Raw genomic sequence first — 22,866 nt, forward strand, 5'->3', positions numbered from 1 at the left:
TACATGTTTATTGGTTGTGGAGATACTGGTAATTCTGTTTCCACTCAGTCTTATTTAGTTTCAGACACTCACATCATCACCCGACTCTCCTTTTTCTCCTGGTGGGCCATTTGGTCCAGGATCTCCCTGTAATAATAATAAAAAAAGATGAATGTACTTTATTCAAACTAAAAGGTGAAATTTTGTATCTAGGACTTTTTTCAGCTATTACATTATAGAATTCTTATGACCTAATAATATTGAAGAATTCTTTCAAATTATTTTGAATTTCCAGCAGGACCTGACTCCTATTATGATTTAATTATACTTGAATTTGTATAACTATAAAACATTTATCATCTTGATTCTCATGGTATCTCCATTGGTAGTTATTTGTTTACTTTTGCTGATTACTCATTTATCGTAATAAACCATTTTAATGTTAGATATGGGTTTCCCACTGAAAGTTAAAGTCACTAAACCCACATCATAAAAAACTATCAATCAATGCCGTATTACATTTTTTCATACTCAGTCACTATGAGATTCGTCTTCTGTATTCTGCAAAAAAACTGGTTGATACTGCTGCTCCCTATCTCCACCTTGTGTCCATGTCTCCAATTCAGCTACTGGCGACTCTGCACATGCTCATTTTTCAGTGAGTTTTTATGCTGAGCATTTCCTCCCTAACATATTTGAGCAGCCCATGTGACTATAGAGTCACGCATGTGAGTGTATACACAGTGGTAAATGACAGCCCACTCCCTCCCTCCTCCTCCATGGCCACTAACCAGCAAACACAATAGGGTGGGATAGTACATGTAGATTAATGGTGGCTTCACCTCCCTCTTACTCTAAGACACAGGCTGGAGGGGCATGACACAGCCTGTGACTGGCAAAAATCCACTCACACCATGTTATTTACACAAAATAAAAAAGATTGGATTTCAAATATATATTTTTATAACAATTTAAAACAGTTTATTGATATAATTTATTTATTTTTACTCTGTATTCCAAAAGCTGTTTTTTTGTTTTTTTTTTTTTATTTTGAACATGTGACCAGCAGCAGAGGACTAGAAACTCCCCCTGCTTATGGATCCCTGCAGACAGGCTGGGAAAGAGCTGGGTCATGCGACAGCTGTAAATTAATTAGGAAAAAGGTACTTAGATTTTTTTTTTTTTTTCAAATGAAATAATTACAGTGTCATCATCCACATACAAAAATTTAAGGGACAATGGGGTTGATTTACTAAAGACAAATCCACTCTGCACTACAAGTGCACTTGAAAGGGCACTTGGAAGTGCAGTCGCTGTAGATCTGAGGGGAAGATCTGAAATGAGGGGAAGCTCTGCTGATGTTATCATCCAATCATATACAAGCAAAAATGATGCTTTTTATTTTCCCTGCATTTCCCCCTTTAGATCTGCAGCGACTACACTTCTAAGTGCACTTGCAGTGCACATGTAATGCAAAGTAGATTTGCCTTTAGTAAATAAACCCCAATGCATATCAAATTGTGTGTGTTTAGTATCACTTTAATGGTTTTTCACTAATGATTACAGCTTTATTATTAGTAATTGATTTGTCATTGGTCATTATACCGTCATGATAGTCATGAGTCTATCAATAGGATTCATGGATTAACATAATTAATATTGTTAGTCATTGACTCATCATTGGTAAGTAAGGGTTTGTCCTTAATAATACTTGAACATGGACTTCTCATTGGTGATTACAGATTTGCCGGTGATTAGTAATCATGCATTTATCTATGGTAAATAGGAATTTATTATTAGCAGGAAAATTTGTGTTATTTGTGGGCAGTGGGCTAAATTTGTCATGTGCTTACAGTCATCTTTAGCAGGCATGAGTTTACCAAAAGTGTTGCTTGTTTTTTTCAAGCCTTTATGATTAGTAATCATAAATTTTTCATCGGCGGTCACAGATTTTTCATTAGTATAGCTTGATATACAGTATATGGAATATGTAATCCATATGATTTATAATTACTAGTGATAAATGTACCATTTTAATTGGATTTATTTTAAAACCAAAACTCTAGCACAGAGTCTGTTGTACTTTCCAAAACCCAATCTAAGGTTTATATTGGGGGAACAAAATTCAGCTATGTCTTTACTCTGATGTTTATCACAATACAACAGAAATATGCTCGTAATAGAGAATAATTATAAAAACTTGAGAATTGTATTCTGGAGGATTGCCATATGGTGATCAGAGATGGGTAACCTTCAATGGAGTTCGCTGTTCAGGGAGGAACTTTTAGCCTGTTTGCGAGTTCTGCTGCGAACCGAACAGGGGAAAAGTTCTGCCCTAAACAGTGAAATCCATTGAAGTCTATGGGAGCCGAACACGAGAAATCGTGCCCATTTTGAAGGCTTATATGTAAGTAGTTGGCCATAAAAGGGGTATGGGGGTCCGGGTACTGCCCTGAGGGACATGTATCAATGCAAAAAATATTTCTAAAAACGCAAATTTTTTCAGGAGCAGTGATTTTAATGATGTTTAAAGTGCAACAATAAAAATGAAAAATTCCTTTAAATATAGTGCCTGGGGGGGTCCCCTTAGTCTGCCTATAAAGTGGCACATCTGTAGCATGTATAGAACATGCTGCAGCAAAAATGAAAAAAAAAAAGTCAAATCACAGGTGGCACTTTGCAATGTCACCAACCCAGCATGTAGCGGTTGGTGATGTCCTGGGGGGGCAGTGCCACCAGGTAATTTTGCCAGGCAGCCCTGCCCTTACCTATATGAGAACCATTAAATGGCAAGCCAGCCATTTGGTGGTTTACCTTCATGGCGGGAGGAGTGATATATATTTTTTGGGGGGGGTTTGTGGTGCGGTGGCAACATGATTGAGGATGGATTTACATCGAGGGACACTGTATTTTATTTTATTTTTTTAATTAAGGAATTGTCAAAAACTATCTCTGTGTTTATATTACTTTTTAAAACATTTTACTATGTACCCCATACTCATTCTCATGGGGGCCAGGATCTGGGGGCCCCCTTGTTAAAGGGGGCTTCAAGATTACAATAAGTCTCCTGGCTGCAGACCCCCACAACCACAGCCCAAGGTTTTGGGGAAGAGACCCTTGTCCCCATTAACATGGGGACAAGGTGCTTTGGGGTGGGGGGCAGAGCCCCCCACCCTAAAGCACCCACCCCCCGTGTTGAGGGCATGTGGCCTGGTATGGTTCAGGAGAGTGGCCGTTCACTCATCCCCCCTTACCTGGCCTGCCGGCTGCATACTTGGATAAGGGTCTGGTATGGAATTTGGAGGAGACCCTATGCCGTCTTTTTTTAAAATCATTTTGGAGGGGGGGTTCCGCTTAAAATCCATACCAGACCAGAAGGGTCTGGTATGGATTGGGAGGGGACCCCACGCCATTTGTTTTTACTAATTTTACAAGAAAATGTTTTCTTTTTATATTCAGCTGTCAGCTGATGACTCATCTGTTGTTAAGGACGCCATGGCCGGCTTCCTGGCCCCACTCCTTAACAACCAGCTTTTACTGGGCCCTGAATGGCAAAGCTTTGCCCAATCAGGGTGCAGAATGCACTGTGCAGTGCATTGCAGTGCATTAAGTCGGGTGAACACCCTGCAAATTCAGGTGTTCCCCGAATTTGGCAAGCAGCCAATGTTCGTCCCGAACTCATGCTCGGCCCCAACCATTCGCCCAACACTAGTGATGGTTAGTTTAAAAACGCCATGGCCGGCTTCCTGGCCCCACTCCTTAACAGCCAGCTTTTACTGGGCCCTGAATGGCAAAGCTTTGCCCAATCAGGGTGCAGAATGCACTGTGCAGTGCATTGCAGTGCATTAAGTCGGGTGAACACCCTGCAAATTCAGGTGTTCCCCGAATGGGGCAAGCAGCCAATGTTCATCCCGAACTCATACTCGGCCCCAACCATTCGCCCAACACTAGTGATGGTTAGTTTACTCAGTAATTTTCAGGAAAGAAGGTAAGATGGTCAAATCTCATCCACTCTTTTTCTTACAGCTTGTTTTTTGGGAAGCTAGATGAGCAGAGTATCTGGTTTTCAAGGTATATGTTAGATGAAGAACACACCTCAAGTAGCCAGTTCCTCTGTTAGCACACTTTCAAAACTATGCATCACTTTGTCTAATCTCTGACTTGTTAAATCTTTAGGGATCCCGTGACACATGCACAAGCACCTTAAAATCATATGATGAAGTCATACCTTTTCACCTATATTTCCCGTGCTACCAGGTTTTCCTGCACCACCAGATAATCCAGGCTCTCCCTGTAAAGAATATATATATTAGCCAACAATGTATGAGTATTTGTTCCATGTGACCTATTGCTTTTCCATGCATCCAAGTATTACTTAATGTGAGTACTTCATACAACTACAATCTTTTTTTTTTATATTTTTGACTGACTCTACATATAAGTTGCTCAGTATTTAGCTAGATTAATTTATTATATATATACACATGATATACTTATAAATGTGCCGCAGCAATCACTCAACAAGTAGAGAAGGAAGGACAAGGATTAGAGACCTGGCATTTGTACCTTCAAGACCAAGTCTGCAGTGGCAGCTCACATTTTTTGTATCTTGAGAGGTTCCTTTAAAGCACTTGATTTTGACATACAGTCAGATTTTGCATCTCAATTTTGTAAGGATGTGATAAAACAATCAAAGTAAATTTCTAATCAATTTCTACAGGCAATAATATGTGTTTATCTGTGTATTATGTCCTGGCTTCTCCTTGTACAGTTATTGTGTTTTTTCTCTATCCCCCTAATTGATCAACACTTACTTTTCCTCCTTTTGCTCCATATGATCCAGGATCTCCTTTTGGACCAGGGGGTCCAGACTCCCCCTGAAAAATAAAACAGATACATAATTAATGATAGGAGCATTATTTCAGAATGGATCTGAAATTATAAATTGTTTACCAAAGCTTAGTTACAAATTCAAACGTTTTTTGTCCCAAGAATATGTTGTTATGGCAACTGATTCAAATGTTACAAATACAACAAAAGTAATCCTGGGATCTGGGAAACTTACTTCATAATATGGTTACCTGATTCAAGGTGAAACTTGACAATTCTAAGTGCAGCAAGGTTTTGCCCTGCTTTTTGACTTCTGTGTAGCCTTGTGTCTTTTCCAAGTGCTTAGGTGTTTGTTTTTTTGTGTTTTGGAAGAGAGAGAAAGCAAACATATTTTTTCCACCAACACACATTGTGCTGGGCTTTCATGCAGGTACGGCCATATTACCATGTACACCTTAGCCTGTGCCTAGACTACTCAAGTAAGAGGGTGCAGCACTAAAATACAACATTTCCCCTTTTCTTTGTCTGTGACTTCTGGACAATTATGGATACTATAAAAAGAAGAATTAATGAATGTGGGGGGGATCGGGATGCACTGCACTCTCTATAGATCGAGTGACTTCCAGCCACCCCTGCTTTTGTTGATGGCTGTATATAAAGCCTCTGATTGCAAATGGCATCTTAAGACTTTGATTTTTACATTAAAGGGCAAGTAACATGATTGGTGAACAACCAATTGAAAACTGTATAAAATGATCTATTAATAATAACGTGCCTAGAGCAGTAGGAAGGCTAAAGGAAACTTGTTCTGAGACAAATGCAGAGGCTGTTTTTGCTGTCCTTCTTCTGAAAATGCTAGTTGCCTAGTTTTCTCTGGCTTCTGTACTTTGTGAGACACCTACCCAAAATAGGCTTGCAAATAAGAAAAGTCAAAGTGAAGGTAGACCTCCTAAACTGCATACTTGCTTTAGGTTAGTGGCTCAGAAAGTTGGATCAGCATGAAACTCAAGGAACCAATATTTTCCGAAGCGTAGGAAAGCATTGGCAATCTACATTATTCTACACTACAGGTTTACTTTAAATGCAGTACTTATTCAAAAGTTGCTGCCAAGAAAAAATACAAAGGCGTGCACTGGCTTCTAAGGCTGTATAATCTTGCACCTACACTTACAACCACACAAAACCTACAATCTATGTACCAACTCCAGATGGTGGAACAAAAACCTCACCATTTGCATAGTTGGTATCTTCAAGTGCTTGCATTATAGTTTAATCAGTTGCCATAGATAAATTGAATTTACAGCTGGAGACTTTCTCAGCTTCAGAAATTATGAAGATACATTTGCTTCAAATATATTAAATAGACAAATCACAGCTTCATTTTAACATTTACCTCAAAACCCGGTGATCCTTTGCAGCCCGGAAAACCAGGTTCTCCATCTTCTCCCTATAAAAAACACATCAAATGAAATATAAGTCAACGTACCAAAAGTAAGTACTCAGTCTATGCTGATATGCATTTACCCATTTACATCTCAATATCGCAAGTACTAATTGTTACTAAATTTTTAGACAGAAAGCTGCCAAATTACCATTTTTTTCTTTGTGCAGCTGTTGCAGATTTTATTTTTGGAGAAGTGATTAAAATATATTGCAATTTTAAAGTGCTAAAGATTCATCAAATTTATTTTGCTCCTAAATGGAAAAATTTAGAGCAATATATTATCAATGCTAGCAGATATAGCTATGAGAACACGTGGAAAGATAAGTAACATTTGCAATAACTAACTACTAATAATGCTAAGGAAAATGTGTTTATTACAAAAGATACTGTGTTTTCTATATATGTAACTGTATGGATAGCATCTATATCACTTTTCAGTTATGCAACCATCCTTCAAATGTTATAAAAAACCCTAATGGTCTAAACATATGATTGATACCGACCTTCTGTCCATCAATGCCATCAATTCCTCTTTTGCCTTTATCACCCTGTAAGATTAGAAGAAACCAATATTAGAATAATACAAATTTACAGGTGGAAATTCACAAACTGAGAGTGAATAAAATGACATAGAGGTGCAGACATTCAACTGTTAAAGAATTAACAAGCAAACAAAAGTTAGATGAATTAATTAAAAAGAACATTTAGGTACAAAAATGGTAAAATGTCAGACTAAAATTCAGCATTCAAAGAGCACTCACATTGTGTAACAGGCATACTGCTTTGAAAGAAAAGATAGAAAAGGTAGACAGTTTTCTTTCAGTAATTGAAATTTTAGGGTGTTTTAGAAATATAACTAAGGCCTACACCAAAACCATGTTCTTCCATATTGTTTGGTTGTCAACAGACCAACTCAACTGACATTGAACTTGAGAACATCAGTGTGACAACAGACTGTTCTGAGTGGGTCCTCAAATATGAGTCAGATTCAACCTCTTACTAGCTATAGTAAACCCGTGTTGACAATAAAGCTTACATTTCAAGACAAAGGAAAGCATGAAAAGATGTCAGGGCATATGTTATATTTTACATATGGCCCCAAAGTGCCAGTGCAAATACTGCCTTTCTGTAAGACAAGTTCCACCTCTTACATGGCATGTCAATAGCTTGCCAAGTACCAATTGTGCCTTGTGGAATACAAACTTAACTATGCTTTAACTTTTAGAAAGTTGGTATTTAGGGACTCACATACATGTATTTAAAATATATATTTAGCTATTTTCCTGGTGTTCAGCTTTAAGGTGATTAGGATTCACCAGAGAGGTTGGTGAATATTATAAATACTATTAGACTTCAGCCTCAAAAAGTAACTCATAGTAGTGATTTTTTGTTGTTTCAGCTTGCAGTGAAAGGTTGCTTTTTGGAATTTTATCATGGGTCTTGTTAGGTGGCCATTGTAATGGATTGCTGTGATTGTTCATATAAGAGAAACAAAAGTGTTAACTGAATAGAAATAAATACAGGCACATAGTTAGTTAAAACATATATAGAATATAGTATTAAATAAAAATTATCATCAGAGGGTAAGCATCCTTGTAGAATCCCCAGGGGACCATATGTCTGTAGCACTTAATCCTGTTAAGACCCATGTGGGACTTTAAAATTCAATGACTTTTGTATATTTGTGCTGTGCTGTAGCTCTGCCTCAGGCTAAACCTCAATTTATGGGTGTTCCTATTGTGGATCTATGGCACAGCCCCTCTCTAAACTAACTGATCTTTTACTATTATGAATTAACAATCAGTGCTGTGAGGCTGTTTGATAGAACTGCTGGTTGATAGTAAACATACACAGCACCGCAGATACATCACACAATCATGACAGCCCTGTTTCCTTACAATAAGCTCTGGTGAGCTGTTCAATACAACTGCTGGTGCAGTGTATGTTTACCATCATCTAGTAGATCTATCACACAGCCCCACAGTGCTGACTGATGGTTTACTATTGTGAATGAACAGTGAGAGCTGTTTGGGCTGTGTTAACAATGGCCTGTATTATGTATGCTTACTAGCAGTAGCCAGATACTATATCAAACACTGACCACTCATTCTAAAGAAAAAGGATCAGTCATTGGTGCAGGGCTGTGTGATAAATCTGCCAGGTGGCAGTTACTATCCACTTCGTTGACAGATATCTCACACAGCCCTGCACCGTTGACTGATCTTTTACTTTAGTGAATGAACAGTCAGTGCTTGTGTCAGTATCTGTAACGGAACCAAGGACCTCTGCGGTGTCTGGCTGTAGCTTTTCTTCCTTATACAGTATCTTGTTTCCGATGAACCTTGAACTGTTTGATTCTCACACAAACTTCCTGATTTAAGTCATGTCTCTGCACTTCCTGTTTGCCAGATTATTGTGCCCCTCCAGCTGATATTATGCTCCTTGCATATCTGCTGCTATCCTTAAAGTGGATGTAAACCTGATTCATGAAATTTAACCTAAGCACATATATCTGTAGTGTTTTCTTATCTCTCTCCAAAGTACTATGCCCCGTGTCTTTCTGCTGTTTCGTTGCTCGGTTATCAACATGATAACTTCTGACAAGTTCTCCAACAACCAAGATAAAACCAGCCTGAAATTTGTGTCGTGGGAGGTTGCTATAAATAGATTTGAGAGAGCTTGTTTATCACAGCACAGCTCTGCACATTCCTTCCTTCCTTTGTCTATGTGGAGTAGGGGTGGGGGGAGAAATTTAAGGCAAAATACCATTTAAATAGTGTGTTGATGAAAATGCTTACCTTTGCTCCTTTTGCTCCTCTTGCACCCTAATGAGACAGATCAAAAAGAAAAAAAAAAGCTTAAATATAAAGATATCAGTACATAACTTTGTTGGACTGTTCTATCGCATGGTAAGTTTATAAGAGTCTTCTGTGAAAGCATACATAAACTGTGTACATATTAGCGATACTATTTCAGGATCATTATCTATTTTTTATGTTCATATGGGGGTATCCACATTACCTTTTCTCCTTTGACACCCAAGTCACCCTATAGGAAAAGAAAATAAAGTTTAAAGTTGTGATCAACGTGAAAAAAATGGGTAAAATATTATAGACAACTAGAATGGCACACTTACCTTCATTCCCTGATAACCTACAGGACCAATGTCTCCAGTACGACCCTATAGAACGAAAATTATATATAATTAGAAAATCACAGAAATATTTAAACAAAAAATAAAAATGAAGTATGTAAAAACTGTTGACTAATAATAATATATGTTTTGTATATCTTGTATGTTTCATGTATTTAATTCTTTGACTTACGTTGACAGAAAAGATTCACAAAAGAAAAAAAGAGACACAGTTGGGTTCCTAGCAATGTCTTGTCAGGTTACTGAGTTTCATCGCTACTACAGAACTAACTGCAGGAAGTATTTATGTTTTTTTAAGCTTGTGCAAAAATATAAGAACTTAACTTGCCACTCTACTGTTGTTCTAAAAGTTCTGCTATGTCAAAAGGCTTCCAGCCAATCAGATTCCGGAGTATGTGTTTGGCTGTCTGGTGGTATCATTAATGGTATCAATTGAACATATGCAGATTTTTTTTTTCCTTCTGCAGTGAATATTCTGAAACAAGTGTTATGTTTGAGGTTCTTTAATATAATATGGTTTAAGTAATAAAATAGTACAAAAACAAAAAGACACAGTCACCTATAGCTCTCAATAAAATGTCTGCTTTCTTCATCATGAGATATTACACTTTACATCTTGCCTTATTAAATATAGAGCAGTGCTCTGTACACTTCATACATCACAACAGTATGAAAGCCCGCCTTACTGGACATAAATATCATTTTAGGGTCGTCCTTATATTATATCGTTTTGGTAAATGTAAGGGAGATTTACAGAAATAGAATAATCCAATTGTAATGATACAGTGGATGGCCATCTTTAGAGTAACTAAATGTAAGCGCTTCATAAGAGAGTGGTGGAGTCAGGGATGTCAATAGCAAAACTGGTGCAGCAAGGTTGTACCCTGGTGGCACCAACTTCATGCAAACTGAGTTCTTAATATGTGTGAAAATAAATACCTAACTAGTGTGCTTATGTTACAAACCAATATTCTACTTACAGGGTCACCAGGGGGTCCACGATCACCAGGAAGTCCTGTTTTTCCAGTCTCTCCCTACAAGGATAATAGAACATTAGCATTGCCGGTCTGTATTTTTCTCCAAAACTGCGAACCTTATATCATAAGGATCCCTTACCTCATAGCCTGCTGGACCAGGTGGCCCAGGTTCCCCACGACGAGGCTGCAAGAAGACAACAAAATATTAATCACTAAGAGTTAAAGTTGTATAAGGGACATACATTCCATAAAGTTAAATAATTTACTTACCTGACACTCATAAGAGCAGCACTGCAATGTACAAAGATGAAAGAAAAAGAAAGAATCAATAACGGTAGAATCCAGTGTTTGGTGTATTTAAATAATTTGAAATCTTAGCAGTACTTACCCCATGTTCACCATTAGCTTTCTAAAGGAAAAAAAGAAAAGAAAATGTAATTAATATGGACAATTTGATACAACACAGTTCTATTGTAATGTCATTCGACATTAATATATACGATATAAAAGCAAAAATGTTAAACCTCATTATAGACTATATCTATAAACTAGGCTACACTACTATAAGATGCAACTGTGGAATCTGCTACAATCACTCTTTGATTACTAGCTGTATGTTCACTTTGCATTCTTTACATAATAATAATACTGTCAGTTCAGTTGATTGAAAGCATGGTTATGACCATATACGTCAGTGCTATGCAGCAAGCACTTTACTGGACTACTGTATCTAGAACTATGTTTTACCATTCCCCATGCATTTTTTACCATTCTCTGTGCATCTTTTGCAGAGTCATCCACAAGCTTAAGTTGGGAGCTTAGAACCCCCAAAAAAAGTGCAAGGGAGGGGGGGAGGCAGCTACAGTCCAGATATTTCTGCAGTAAACCAGGTGGTTTACTGCAAACTGGTCAGAGCTGTGCAATTGCCTATAACTTCATAAGGGAGGATGCACTTGTAGGCATGTGGTGTCTGATAGGGACATGTCAGTACAGTTAATGCAAATTAGTCACTTCTCTGTAGTTATTTTAGTCAAATTGAAGGGTTGCAGGGGAGGAAATCTGCTACATTGCTTAGAGTCCCATTCTGCCTCTAACTATGTCAAATTCTTGCATTTTGTGCTGTGAAATGTGATTAACTAGTTACTTACAATAGTGTCAATAATAGTATCAATTGTGTTATCGATCTCATCACTGGACAGACCAATGGCACTGGTGGCTGTGAAGTTTCTACGGTAATTTGGATCCGAAGCAATAACACTGAGACGTGGTTCCTGAAAAATAAAACAAAGATTGTTACCCTTACTTATTTTGAAGACTGATATTATGCAATCTTTAAAAATGCCAATTAGATGCTACCAGGTGATTTGGTGAAATGGCAACAGAGAAGACTTTGATGCCCAAGTGTCTTGCTTCATTTGCTGCATCTTCTAGACCTCCACATGGCTCTTTATACCCTTCCAATGGATGACCATCTGTTACCACAATCAGATACTTGTTCTCTCTCTGGTGGGATCCTCTGTAAAAGGAAATACATGTTACATGTCCATATATTAAAGCCAAACCTCTCCATGCTTATCATATTATCATATTAGGTTTAGAAAAAACAAGACTAATAAACAAAGCACACTGAGCATTTAGTCTAACAGAACTAAATATACCAACCCAATTAAGATCTCTTCAATGCCTCTTTTGATGGCGCAGTCAGTATGGGTTCCTTTACCAATGTACTCAACTTGATCCACTCTGTTTTTCAGCTCATCACGGTCCTTGGGCAGACTGGTTAGACCCTTAATTAGAATGATGTCATCACTGTAGTGGAGAGCTCCAGCATTCCATACAAGGTGACGGTCACAGCGATAATACCTACAATAACAGAAATGTTATGAGATCTTAAAACTTGCAAACTACCACCCTAAATAAATTTTATGAATGTGAAGTAGTATATTGCTCATGCTCTTTACTGAAGCAAGGACAATGGGATGGCTAAAATGATACATGTCTTTCTTAACACTGGATTTGTATGTATATACTGTATACTTATAATGGTGTAATTACAGAGTTATAACTTTTGATTAAACACAGGCAACTTAAAGTATGTAGTCAGTCTATGATGAACAATGGTCAGTTTAAGGAGGTAAGTAATTTTACATTGGTGACAACAAAGTTGTGGAATTTAAATCATTTTAAAAAGTAATATAGAGCGCTAGGGGTTTCTGACTCCATGCAGCTTTCTGTACTTGTGTCAGAGATTTAAACAAAAGGTGCTAAATACCCTAATTTTTCACTATTTTTGAACACTTTGATCTTGTTACATATATGACAGAAACTATAATGGAAAAAATTAGAAGCTCTGAAGCCCTAGAACATAGAATAAAGCATATGCTCACAAATTCTTGGGTCATTATAGATACACAAGAAATGCATTTTGTGTTAAATTGTTCCCAGTATTTATTGATATGACACATATTTAAAAACAGTTTGATTGGCATTCATTAGATATTTTCCTTTGATTCTGATTTGGATAATGATATGTATTTTTGAGCAGGGTACCTTAAACTCACAGTAACACAGCAATTTTTAAATAATTTTTGTTTATAGTTAAAAACGCTATCTTGTCTTGCCATACCTTAAAAATAAATTCTAGATATGGAAAGTAAAAACTCACTATAACTCGCCTGGTGACTGTCAGATATAATAACAGATATGGCAGATAACTTCGAATTTTATCTATAAGCAATAAAAGTACGTAAATATGCTTTCATCAAATCCTAAGGCCTAATTTTTTGTTGTGACAGACCCAAATAGGACAGGGGCTTTTGGAGGGGACTGCAGGGTGACCTCTTGCCTACTGACTATGGGCTCTGGGTTTTAGGGGAGCACTACTCTTTAGGAGGTGTGTTCCTGGGGGACCCTTTGAGTGGTCTTGCTTCAGATTCAAGTCCATGTCTCCCCAAAACACACAGACTTTTGGAGGACATATTTGGGGCCTCTATGCCCAAACCAGCAATGACTGCTTTAGACAGTGATACCCAGAGCAGGTGTTAATATGATCAGCTCAAACCAACCTGATACTGGGGTCTCAAGACTATACTCTATTTATTAAGGTGTTAAGTGTCTTTCTGTAATTACGTCTCTTCCAGTGTGTGCCTCCTAGGTGTGCATTCTCATTGTTAATTGAGTCATTTATTGTTTCTGTCTGTCTCATCATCTCTTGGAGATGTGATTAATATCGTGACCACTTTACCTTGTTATCAAACCATTGTGGGATGTCATGTGTTTATGCTTATGATAATGTGTAATGTACTTTGTATCCAGGGTTGTGGCCTTGGTGCCGAATGGTCTAGGTGGGCAAGGAGTCACCTAGGTGGCTAGTTGTTTAATTACCTTAATGATTATGTGTATGTTGGCTGTTCCTTAGCTATGTTAATTATTTTGCTGTTACAGTTTGTATTGTTAGAGTAAAATAAACAGGCCCTACCTGAAGTTGTGTGGTATATAAATTCTGCGTGTTCCAGTTTGCATCTAATCTATTGTTGGCTAGTTTTGGATGCTCAGCTATAATACCTGGTTCCTGGGTCCAGACTGGAGGAAGCTATATCTTGATGGAAGCACCCAAGCTGGGTGCTGGACGGTTCCATCACAATTTTTAACTTTAAAGACTGGATTTCCACAAAGGAAACCTTTGCTCAACTCTAGTTTCCTAAAAAAAACTTTATTGATGAAGGTCACAAACAGTCAGTTTAAGCTTCTTCTTCATCCAGTTCTTCACCTGTTTCCTTCATGTACTTGTTGCAAGATAGTGGTAGTGCCGGGGTGGGTGGGTGTGCTAAAGCACTAACAAAATGTATTCAAACATGCCTAGAGCACCCCAGGTGCTCCGATCAGACCTTGGTCAGTGCAAACCTTCACATAACACAGCAGCTCAACACTCACTGCTGTAACTTGTTAGCAGGGCCAGCAGAGGAAGTCTTTCACTACTCACTTCCAGCAGAGGCAAGTCTTTCACTACTCACTTTCTCTGCTTAGATTTGTATTAGATCATGTCATCTGTTAGAACCCAGCCGAGAAAGCGAGTAATTGAAGACCTTAAAATAAATAGTTTAGTCTGGTTGATTGCAGTGCCTCATCCATGCATATACCAACAAAACCATAATTTTCTTGGTTGGGGTTTTTCAGGCACAGAATACAACAATGTCAGACCTTTTTTTGTATTAAAAAATATAAATAACATTTATTACATCCTTGTTAAAATCATGATATAAAAAAACAACATTGACTAGTTAATGACATTCACAGGAAGATCACCATGCTATAACATATTGGCAATTGTAGTTCCCCAAAATAGTCATTAAAATATAGGCATGATGATTTTAACAAGGATGTAATAAACATTGTTTATATTTGTTACTACAAAAAAAAAAGTTCTAAAATTGTTGTACTCTGTGCCTAAAAATCCCAACCAAGAAAAATTAGGTTTTGTTATGCTGCTGGGCTGTCAGTTACTGGCAGTCTGCATCAAGTACCACACTTAATCGGTGTGCCTGCTCTGGAACAGAGGTGAGCAGCGAGGGTAGATGAGCAAAAAAGGGGTGTGCAAATGTAAGCGGGGGTAAAAAAGTTAATTTGCAGGAAAAGACAACTTTCCAAAGAATGATAAATATACATAAATTTCTCAGTCTTCATAAAACAAAAAAAATTCACATCTTCACAAAGCTGGATCTGTTAGAACCTGGGAAGTGGTGTATTTCCCCACTTGAAGTCTTCCAGGGACTCGTTGGCCATTGTAGTGGGATCTTGTCAGATCAATTGCTTATAATATTTATAATTTGCATGCAAATAGCTGGAGCCAGCGTCTTCAGCATCCTTATGAGCTCACCAAGATGTAAATCATGCCATAAAGATAGTAGGAAAACAAGAGCAGGTAAAAAGCTAGTCTACACCATTCTTCCTTCTGACAGTATGCCAGAATATCTGCATTCATTATAGTGGTGGGATCATATAGGCCGGGTCCACTCATCTCCAGTCTGCTCATATACCTCCAGATATGGTACGCCAGCAGTGGCATGTTTAAACTGAGAGTGAGCCATTCTGTGGCACATAAACACAAGACACAAAAGAACACATGGATGAGATACTCTAGAAGCACAAGCGGATTGAGTGTGTTACACTGGTCTATAGGATTCTTGTAGTCTGTTTACAATTTATCAAATGCGATTATATGCCAGGTGGCAAAGAAGATGAGGGCGGCGGTGAGGAGCAGAGCCAGCATATAAAAGAAAGCTGCGAATGTGAATGGCATGTTCAGTTCGGGGAGCGAGGAGGAGGCGGATGGCGCGGGTGCTATTGGGAAAAATCATTCACCGGCCGCCGCTGGACCTCAGGAGATGTCAGGAATCCCCCATTATATTGATGGGCAGTGTAAATACCATTGCTATATTGGTGGTCAAGGTAAAGGTCCCATTACATTGATGGTCAGTGTGAATGTTTCTGTAAAATTGGTGGTCAGTGTAGAGTCATCTATTACATTAGTGGTCAGTGTAGGATCCACCTTACATTTATGGTCAGTGTAGAATCGCCCTTATATTGGTGGTCTGTGTAGAATTTTCCTTACATTTGTGGTTAATGTACTATCTCCTCAACAGTGATTTTCCATGTAGAATCACACTTAAATTTGCGGTCAGTTTATAATCACCCATCAATCAGGGGTCGTTGCAAATCCCTTTTGGTGGTCACTGGTCAGTGATCAATTGTCCTGACATTGGTGGTCAGTGTAGAAATCCCCCTTTACATTGGTGGTCAGTGTGAAATTGACCACCAATGTAACAGAGAGGATATGCAGATTTTTTAGTTTGTAAAAAATAACTGATTAAATCATGTTCATCAGGGCAATCTTCCTCCCACTGACCACCAGAGCAAGAATCAAACAACTCAGTAGTATAAGGATCTGAAATATTTTACTTGAACCCAAATTGGAAAAAGTTATTTCACAAAAGGGAGGAATAAATACAATGAGCTGGGATAACAGCACCAACTCAGCAAACAGATTCCTCTCGGTGACACAACAATGGTTAAACGATGGATAATGTTATACACACAAGTGTACACTATATTCAGAACCAAAGTCACCTCCTAGTGGATATTTCAGTTAACTACATAAGTGGCCACATTGCAATAGATGTAATCTAGACAGCCTATGCTATTCTAAGAGAGCTTGTTAACTGTAATCCATTTGGTTGTAGATGTAACAATAGGTTCAAGGTGGTGAAGGCCTAAAGCATCTGAGCACAGTGTTCCAGCAATGCAGTAAAGTTTTTTTGGGTAGAGATGTGTGTGCATGGTGTTCTGTACTGGTGATAGTGAATAGATAAAGATTGAGCAGCTTGCTGTCTCCCCAACGACCCAAAATGATCCGAGGTCTTCTAGACAGGAACACAGATGGCAACACTCTGGCAACGGATCCTCTGTCTCAGCCTTCTGTAGTGACTTTCCCCACATGTTTGCACTGATGGTTAGGCACTGTAAGTGATGCTAGTAACAGGATGTCCGACAGCGGGTAACAGAATTAGGCCTCTTAAGCCTCATGGTGGGAGTAACATTTCGCGTGGTAGGCCGCGACCTCTCTCTCTCTGTCATACCGAGAGGTCCGTCTTGCGTCAGGCCCAGGAGGAAGAGAGCATGTGCGGACTTCTTAGCTCCTTTTATGATCCCTCCCAGCAACCTTCAGGCCACTGCAAGGGTCCCTGGGATTTGTAGTCTTAGGATACATGGATGCATAGTAGCAGATTCAAAGAGGACTATACGCCTTATAACTCATTCCATTGGCACACAGATATGAGGTCACTGGCTGCACGTATAATCACGGGGACAAACAATGTTTAGAACACTGAAAGGTATGAAGCTTTCTGGTAACAGTCCATAGTGCTACATCTATCTGTGAGACTCTCATTTATGGCACAATAATTAAAGGGTATTATGTGGATATAAAGACTGTGGACTGTATACAGTTTATCCTTCAATTAGGCTCAGACTCTTCTTTAAGCCAGGGCCAATATTTAATGCAATGTAGCCATGGTCCTTCATTGCTGCGGGGTGCAAAACGCACTGCATCCTTTTTCTTTATTCTCCACCTGTCTCTCTTTCCCAAGTTCTGATGTGTTCAAAACACCTAATTACACATTTAGCTGCTCTCATTTTTACTGTTTGATTTTCTAACTGTACTTGTTGTGGGTATTGTTAACATCTACATATTGTTTAGATCAGGGGTCTCCAAACTTTCTAAACAAAGGGCAAGTGTATTGTCCTTCATATTTTAGGGGGCAAGACTGTGGCCAATAGGAATAGAAAAAAAAATTACATAGCGCCTGTGGTGAGTAGTAGGATTTGAGCCCCATCATTGGTTTTACTGGGAAAAATAGTGCACCTTCATTAGTATCAGTGGGAAGAATAGTGCCCCATCATCGATGCCAATAGGAGGAATAGTGCCCCATCATAAGTGTCAGTTGGAGGACTAGTGCCCCATTATTGGTATCAAAGGGAGGAATAGTTCCCCATCATTGGTGTCATTGGGAGAAATGATACCCCATTGTTGGTGCCAGTGAAAGGAATAGTGCCCCACCATTGAATAGAGGGAGTAGGAAGAATTATGCCCTACTGTTGGCGTCAGTGGAATAAATGGTGCCTCATCATTGGTGTCAGTAGGAGAAATAGTTACTCGTAGCAGTGGGAGTAATGGTGCCCCAAGGGCCAGATAAAGGCAAGCGAAGGGCTAAAGTTTGAATACCACTGGTTTGAACTAATAAAATATTGTTTGAGTTTTTAATATAGGCTTCTGTCATATTTCATGCTGTCAGTAACAAAAATTTGTTCTGTGCTCTGTCTGTACATTTTTTCAGTAAAAAAAAAATATGGAGGAGGTTGGCAGCCTTTACATTGAGGATTATAGAATTTAAATTGTAAGATGACATCAGGTGATTAAAATTCTGCTTTAAAGTCATAGGGGCAAAGCTCTTTTGGCCCTACTTCTCCTGTAGATCACAGGAGCGCACTTCATTTTGCATTCTTGTGACCCGTATTTAACTTAGTAGTCACTCAGCCAATCCAGACTCTGGAGAGATCCTGACTTTAATGATGGGATCCTCCCAGTCAACTGACCAGCAGCTGAATCAGCTTCTCAGCACACTGCTAAGAGCCTGAGCCAGCCACTCCTACCCCCTCCACAGCCCAGTGCTCCATTGAGTAGTCACCAGCTCTCTGCTCACTGAAGACTGAGAACTGAGCCATCAGCGGTCTTTGATTGTTCTGTTCTTAGGGTAGAGGTGGCAGGGGACAGATACAGCATCGGATCAATGCTGCATCCACCCAAGGCTGCTGTTAGACATCACAGGACCCCATACAGCCTACCCGACAGGGTCCCCCATTCCCGGCCAAAAGTAACAGAGGACATAGATTTATCAGTCTCTTTATTTGCAGCCTCAGCAGCACAGATTTATGAATAGGAAACACGCTGAAGCTTCCTGCTCATTCACAAACTGAAGCATAGTAAACACGGTTTACTATGCTTCAGCGATGAATGGACACATGAGTGATTGGAACCAATCGCTCTGTGTTCTTTCAGGAAAGGAAGGGGCCAGTAAATGACATATTTACTGGCCCCTTCCTTCGCTCTCTATCCTGAAACATCTCCCTTTGTTCCATGCAGTAACTGCCGGCGGGAGATGAGAGAAGAGAAGCTGGAAGTGCTGCGGGGAAAAGGGGAGAGCAGGGGACACAGAGAGCAGATGTAAGGGGCGCATGTGCTAAGACCACTCCCTCTGCAGTGTAGCCGGAGGGAGAAAGAGGAAGAGAAGCTGGCAGCGCTGCAGGGGGAGGCAGAAGAGGATCAGTGGTGCAATAAAACAGTACCGCTGGCCCTCTTGCTCTGCAGGTGCCTGGGCCCCCATTTTGAACTGATGGTGCCCAGGCCCAGCACAGGTGGACTGGCTGTACTGCCTTATCAGCGGCCCTGCATCCACCTAGGTGAGTACGAACAGTATGTTTGCATTTTCAAAACCCACCCTCCTCTTTTAATCTTTAGAATATGTACTAATCATTTTCTGACTAAGCGATTCTTTATATGGCGTGTCTGCTGTAACATAACTTAAGTTTGAGGATTCGGGACTTTGCTCCTCCTCTTATAGCACCAGCACAGCACCTGCAAAAAAAATGCCTGGAGCTGCCCATTTCGCAAAAGCATTCAACGTCCCCATGGTAAACCACTGTTTGTCTTACATATTCATGCAGGTTGAAGTGCTGCCAAGCCATATTGTAGTCTTATGGCCCGAAGTCACACGTTGGGCAAGATACTGTCATGTATTAAGCAAACTGCACACTAAGTATCCCACTGCCTTGTGGCCTTGGTGAGTGATAAAAGCCAGAACTTGGGCAAAATCATACATTGTCCCTGCCTAGTTTGTTTTATTAACTTTTGGTGCAGAGATTCTTAAAAAATACATATTCAAGGTCTTGTAATTGTAATATTGAGCTTGGTAACTCAAGGTATACTCTGGGTATAACTTCATGCAGATTTTTATGTAGATTACTGTTTTCGATTATAGTATTATTTGTCTTATGGTTTTGGCCCGGAAATATTGCATTTTCAAGTGATTCTTCTTGTTTTTCAAAAACATTATATCAAAGAAAAGGGTCAAGAACATGTGTATCCCTTTTGCTGCTAAAAATATTCTCCTTGCTTTTCAAAAACAGTAGAGTTTTTAATATCCAAATGTATCTGCACCATTTTCATTGAAATGAACTTCTCCCTTAAAGTGCTCAGTTGTCTCTAGGACCAATGAAAAGCCACTAACTTCAATATGCAACACAGCAAGGAGGAAACCCTTAACCAGTGGTAGCTGATGAAGGTTAGCTAGGCTGTTTAAATAACTGAAAAGGTTTGTCAGTACAGACAAATAAAACCAGAATGCCCACTCATCTTTATATTATAGAATATGCTGATATCAAAGAGAAAGTATAACACATTTTCTGCAACATTTAATTTAATCCACTGCAATTCATCAGTCCTTGCATGTGGTACCTAAATTAATTCACTTTGTTGAGCATTTTTTTTTTCATTTATTTGACAGGTAATCCTTCCAGTAAAAGACTTCGTGTCGTAGGGTGACAATGCTCACCTACTATACTGTATCTATGAAGAGAAGTGTTGTTAATCCTACTGCTGAGATCTGATCTGGATTACAGACCATCCCCACTCCATATTGCCATAACATTTGGGGTGTGATGTTCTGTACTTCAGAAGGTAAACTGGGCAGGACTAAAAACATTGCCTGGGATTTCAATGCAGCAAAGGAATTGGGGTTTATTTACTAAAACTGGAGCGTGCACAATCTGGTGCAGCTGTGCATGGTAGCCAATCAGCTTCCAGGTCTTTTTGTCAAAGTTTAACTGAACAAGCCAAAGTTAGAAGCTGATTGGCTAACATGTACAGCTGCACCAGATTTTGTGCTCTGCAGCTTTATGGCCCGTACACACGATCCGAATATCGTACAAAAACTGTCGTCCGAGGAAGAATTGTGCGATTTTCGGATTGTGTGTACACTACTTTTGAGAGCCGATCATGACAGTTCACCTGATATTATTCGATCGGACAAGCGGGAACATTTTCCTCGTACGACACCAGATCGTACGATTTTCATTTTGTCAGTATAGTTGTCGTCCGAAAATACAATACAAATACATTACAACACATGACATAACTTTCGATTTTTTTTCTGTTGTACAACAATTTTTGTGACTTTAATTACCTATTCAATTTCTACTTGCGACTTTTAAGCGAAAAAAGTTGTACGATCTGTCGTACGACATTCGGATCGTGTGTACGGGCCATTAGTGGATCAACCTTATAGTTTAGCACTGTAAAGAAGGAAGCAGAGTCTGCATACCTAACATGCAAAAATGGCTTTTCCCTTGAAGATATACAATTACACACTGTACACAAAAACAACACTTTCAAAATGCTCATGTACATTGATAACATTATATATATCAAGCTGATCTTTTTACATGTACAGCTAAAAAAAAATATTTAAAAGACTGAACTTTCCATTTATTGCTAAGAGAGGAGGAAGGCCAAGGTCAGTGTCTAAAGCGGACTAGGAAGCAGCTGAGGTTCGAACCATGTATGGGCAGGCTGAATGTACCGAGTTGATTGATTGATCGACTTGGGTACAACCAACCTGCCAGACCTTACATGCGAGTATCGCTAGCGGCTGGTACAGTATAATACAATGACTCGGCAGGACGGATTCCCTTGTCAACACTGTCTGTGTTGATGGGGGAATCAAGCCAATTTCAAAAGAAATTTGCACCGTGTATGGCCTGCTTATCTCTTTGCAGTGTTCCTGTTGGGAACCTGTATGATGGTGGGATGTACCACAAAAAAGAAGTGAAATCAAGGGGGTTCATTTTTTTAATGTAAAGGAAAAGTAAAAGCCCCTACATTTTAAAGATAAAACCGAGCATCTTTCAAATTGAAGTAGTAGCCATGAGGATGATGATGACATTGACAATGTCTGGCCTCTTTTTAGCTTTGCTGTAAAGCCAAACCTGATTTTTAATTGCTGTGTTGAAGGGGACCTGTCATAACCAAACACTCAGCAGTGTCAGCGGTGGAAACAGCTAATCCCTGACTTATCTACAGCATAGTATTCCCAGGCTAGTGAAGCTGCCCTAGAATTATTATATTATGTGTCTTTTGCTTCATGACTGATTCTATTAGATTTCCTTGTGAATAAAACAACTCACTAATAACATTTGGGGGTACAGGATATGTAGTCACAGAGATGTATACCAATTCAGACTTGACGTCTTTACCTTGTTGTGAGTTTATCTATGAATCTTTTGGTAAAATCCTTGACTTGGGTTACGAGAGTCTTGAATGGTTTCACACGGAGAGCAACACTTTCAGATGTATCCAAAACAAAGAAGATATCCACTGGACAGTCTAAAAAAGAAAAATGTACCCATGTTATATGCTTATGGCAATGTATGAATCTTACCATGAGCCTTCAAAGAGGATAGCTATGGCTGTATCTACCATTAGACTCTCATAGGCCATATTTCCATGTATTGTTTTCCTCACATGGCCACCTCTGGACATTTCTGGCTTGAATAAGCAAAATAACTATAGGGGGGGAGTGTTTGTATATTGGGAAGACTCACTATAGTTAAAAACAATTCATTAACTCACAGTGTGCTATAGAAACCTTCTCCATATTATGTTATACTTAGGAAGAGCAAGGAATCAGTCAAGAATACCCTGAAAGGGGGCAAGAGTTGAACACAATTGGATGTTGGGTGGGTACTGATTGGTGAAGTAAAGACTGTAATGTTTCCTGCTGCACTTGAGTAAAGAAAAGCAAGGAAAAGGAAGACTAGGAAGACTTGGACTTGACTGTTCTTATTCACTTTGTCTGTGGCCTATACCTGGT

The 22,866-nt window shown here is 39.1% G+C and overlaps 1 protein-coding gene and 1 pseudogene across 1 annotated transcript in view; both read right to left on the bottom strand.

The window, feature by feature from the left end:
• The window catches only part of COL6A1 (collagen type VI alpha 1 chain), a 76,388-nt gene that overhangs the window by 45,139 nt on the left and 8,383 nt on the right, over positions 1-22,866 (bottom strand). Inside the window, exons 2-17 of the mRNA XM_073633713.1 lie at positions 22,250-22,379; positions 12,047-12,247; positions 11,741-11,900; positions 11,533-11,655; positions 10,773-10,793; positions 10,655-10,675; positions 10,524-10,568; positions 10,388-10,441; positions 9,390-9,434; positions 9,275-9,301; positions 9,052-9,078; positions 6,757-6,801; positions 6,203-6,256; positions 4,794-4,856; positions 4,208-4,270; positions 73-126 (exon numbers count right to left, since the gene is read on the bottom strand). Coding sequence (XP_073489814.1) covers positions 73-126; positions 4,208-4,270; positions 4,794-4,856; positions 6,203-6,256; positions 6,757-6,801; positions 9,052-9,078; positions 9,275-9,301; positions 9,390-9,434; positions 10,388-10,441; positions 10,524-10,568; positions 10,655-10,675; positions 10,773-10,793; positions 11,533-11,655; positions 11,741-11,900; positions 12,047-12,247; positions 22,250-22,379 — 1,133 coding nt within the window. The remainder of the gene's footprint in view (positions 1-72; positions 127-4,207; positions 4,271-4,793; positions 4,857-6,202; positions 6,257-6,756; positions 6,802-9,051; positions 9,079-9,274; positions 9,302-9,389; positions 9,435-10,387; positions 10,442-10,523; positions 10,569-10,654; positions 10,676-10,772; positions 10,794-11,532; positions 11,656-11,740; positions 11,901-12,046; positions 12,248-22,249; positions 22,380-22,866) is intronic.
• Positions 15,249-15,683, bottom strand: LOC141146918 (protein cornichon homolog 1 pseudogene; annotated as a pseudogene).

This window comes from Aquarana catesbeiana, linkage group LG06 (genome assembly GCF_042186555.1).
Source record: "Aquarana catesbeiana isolate 2022-GZ linkage group LG06, ASM4218655v1, whole genome shotgun sequence".
NCBI lineage: Eukaryota > Metazoa > Chordata > Amphibia > Anura > Ranidae > Aquarana > Aquarana catesbeiana.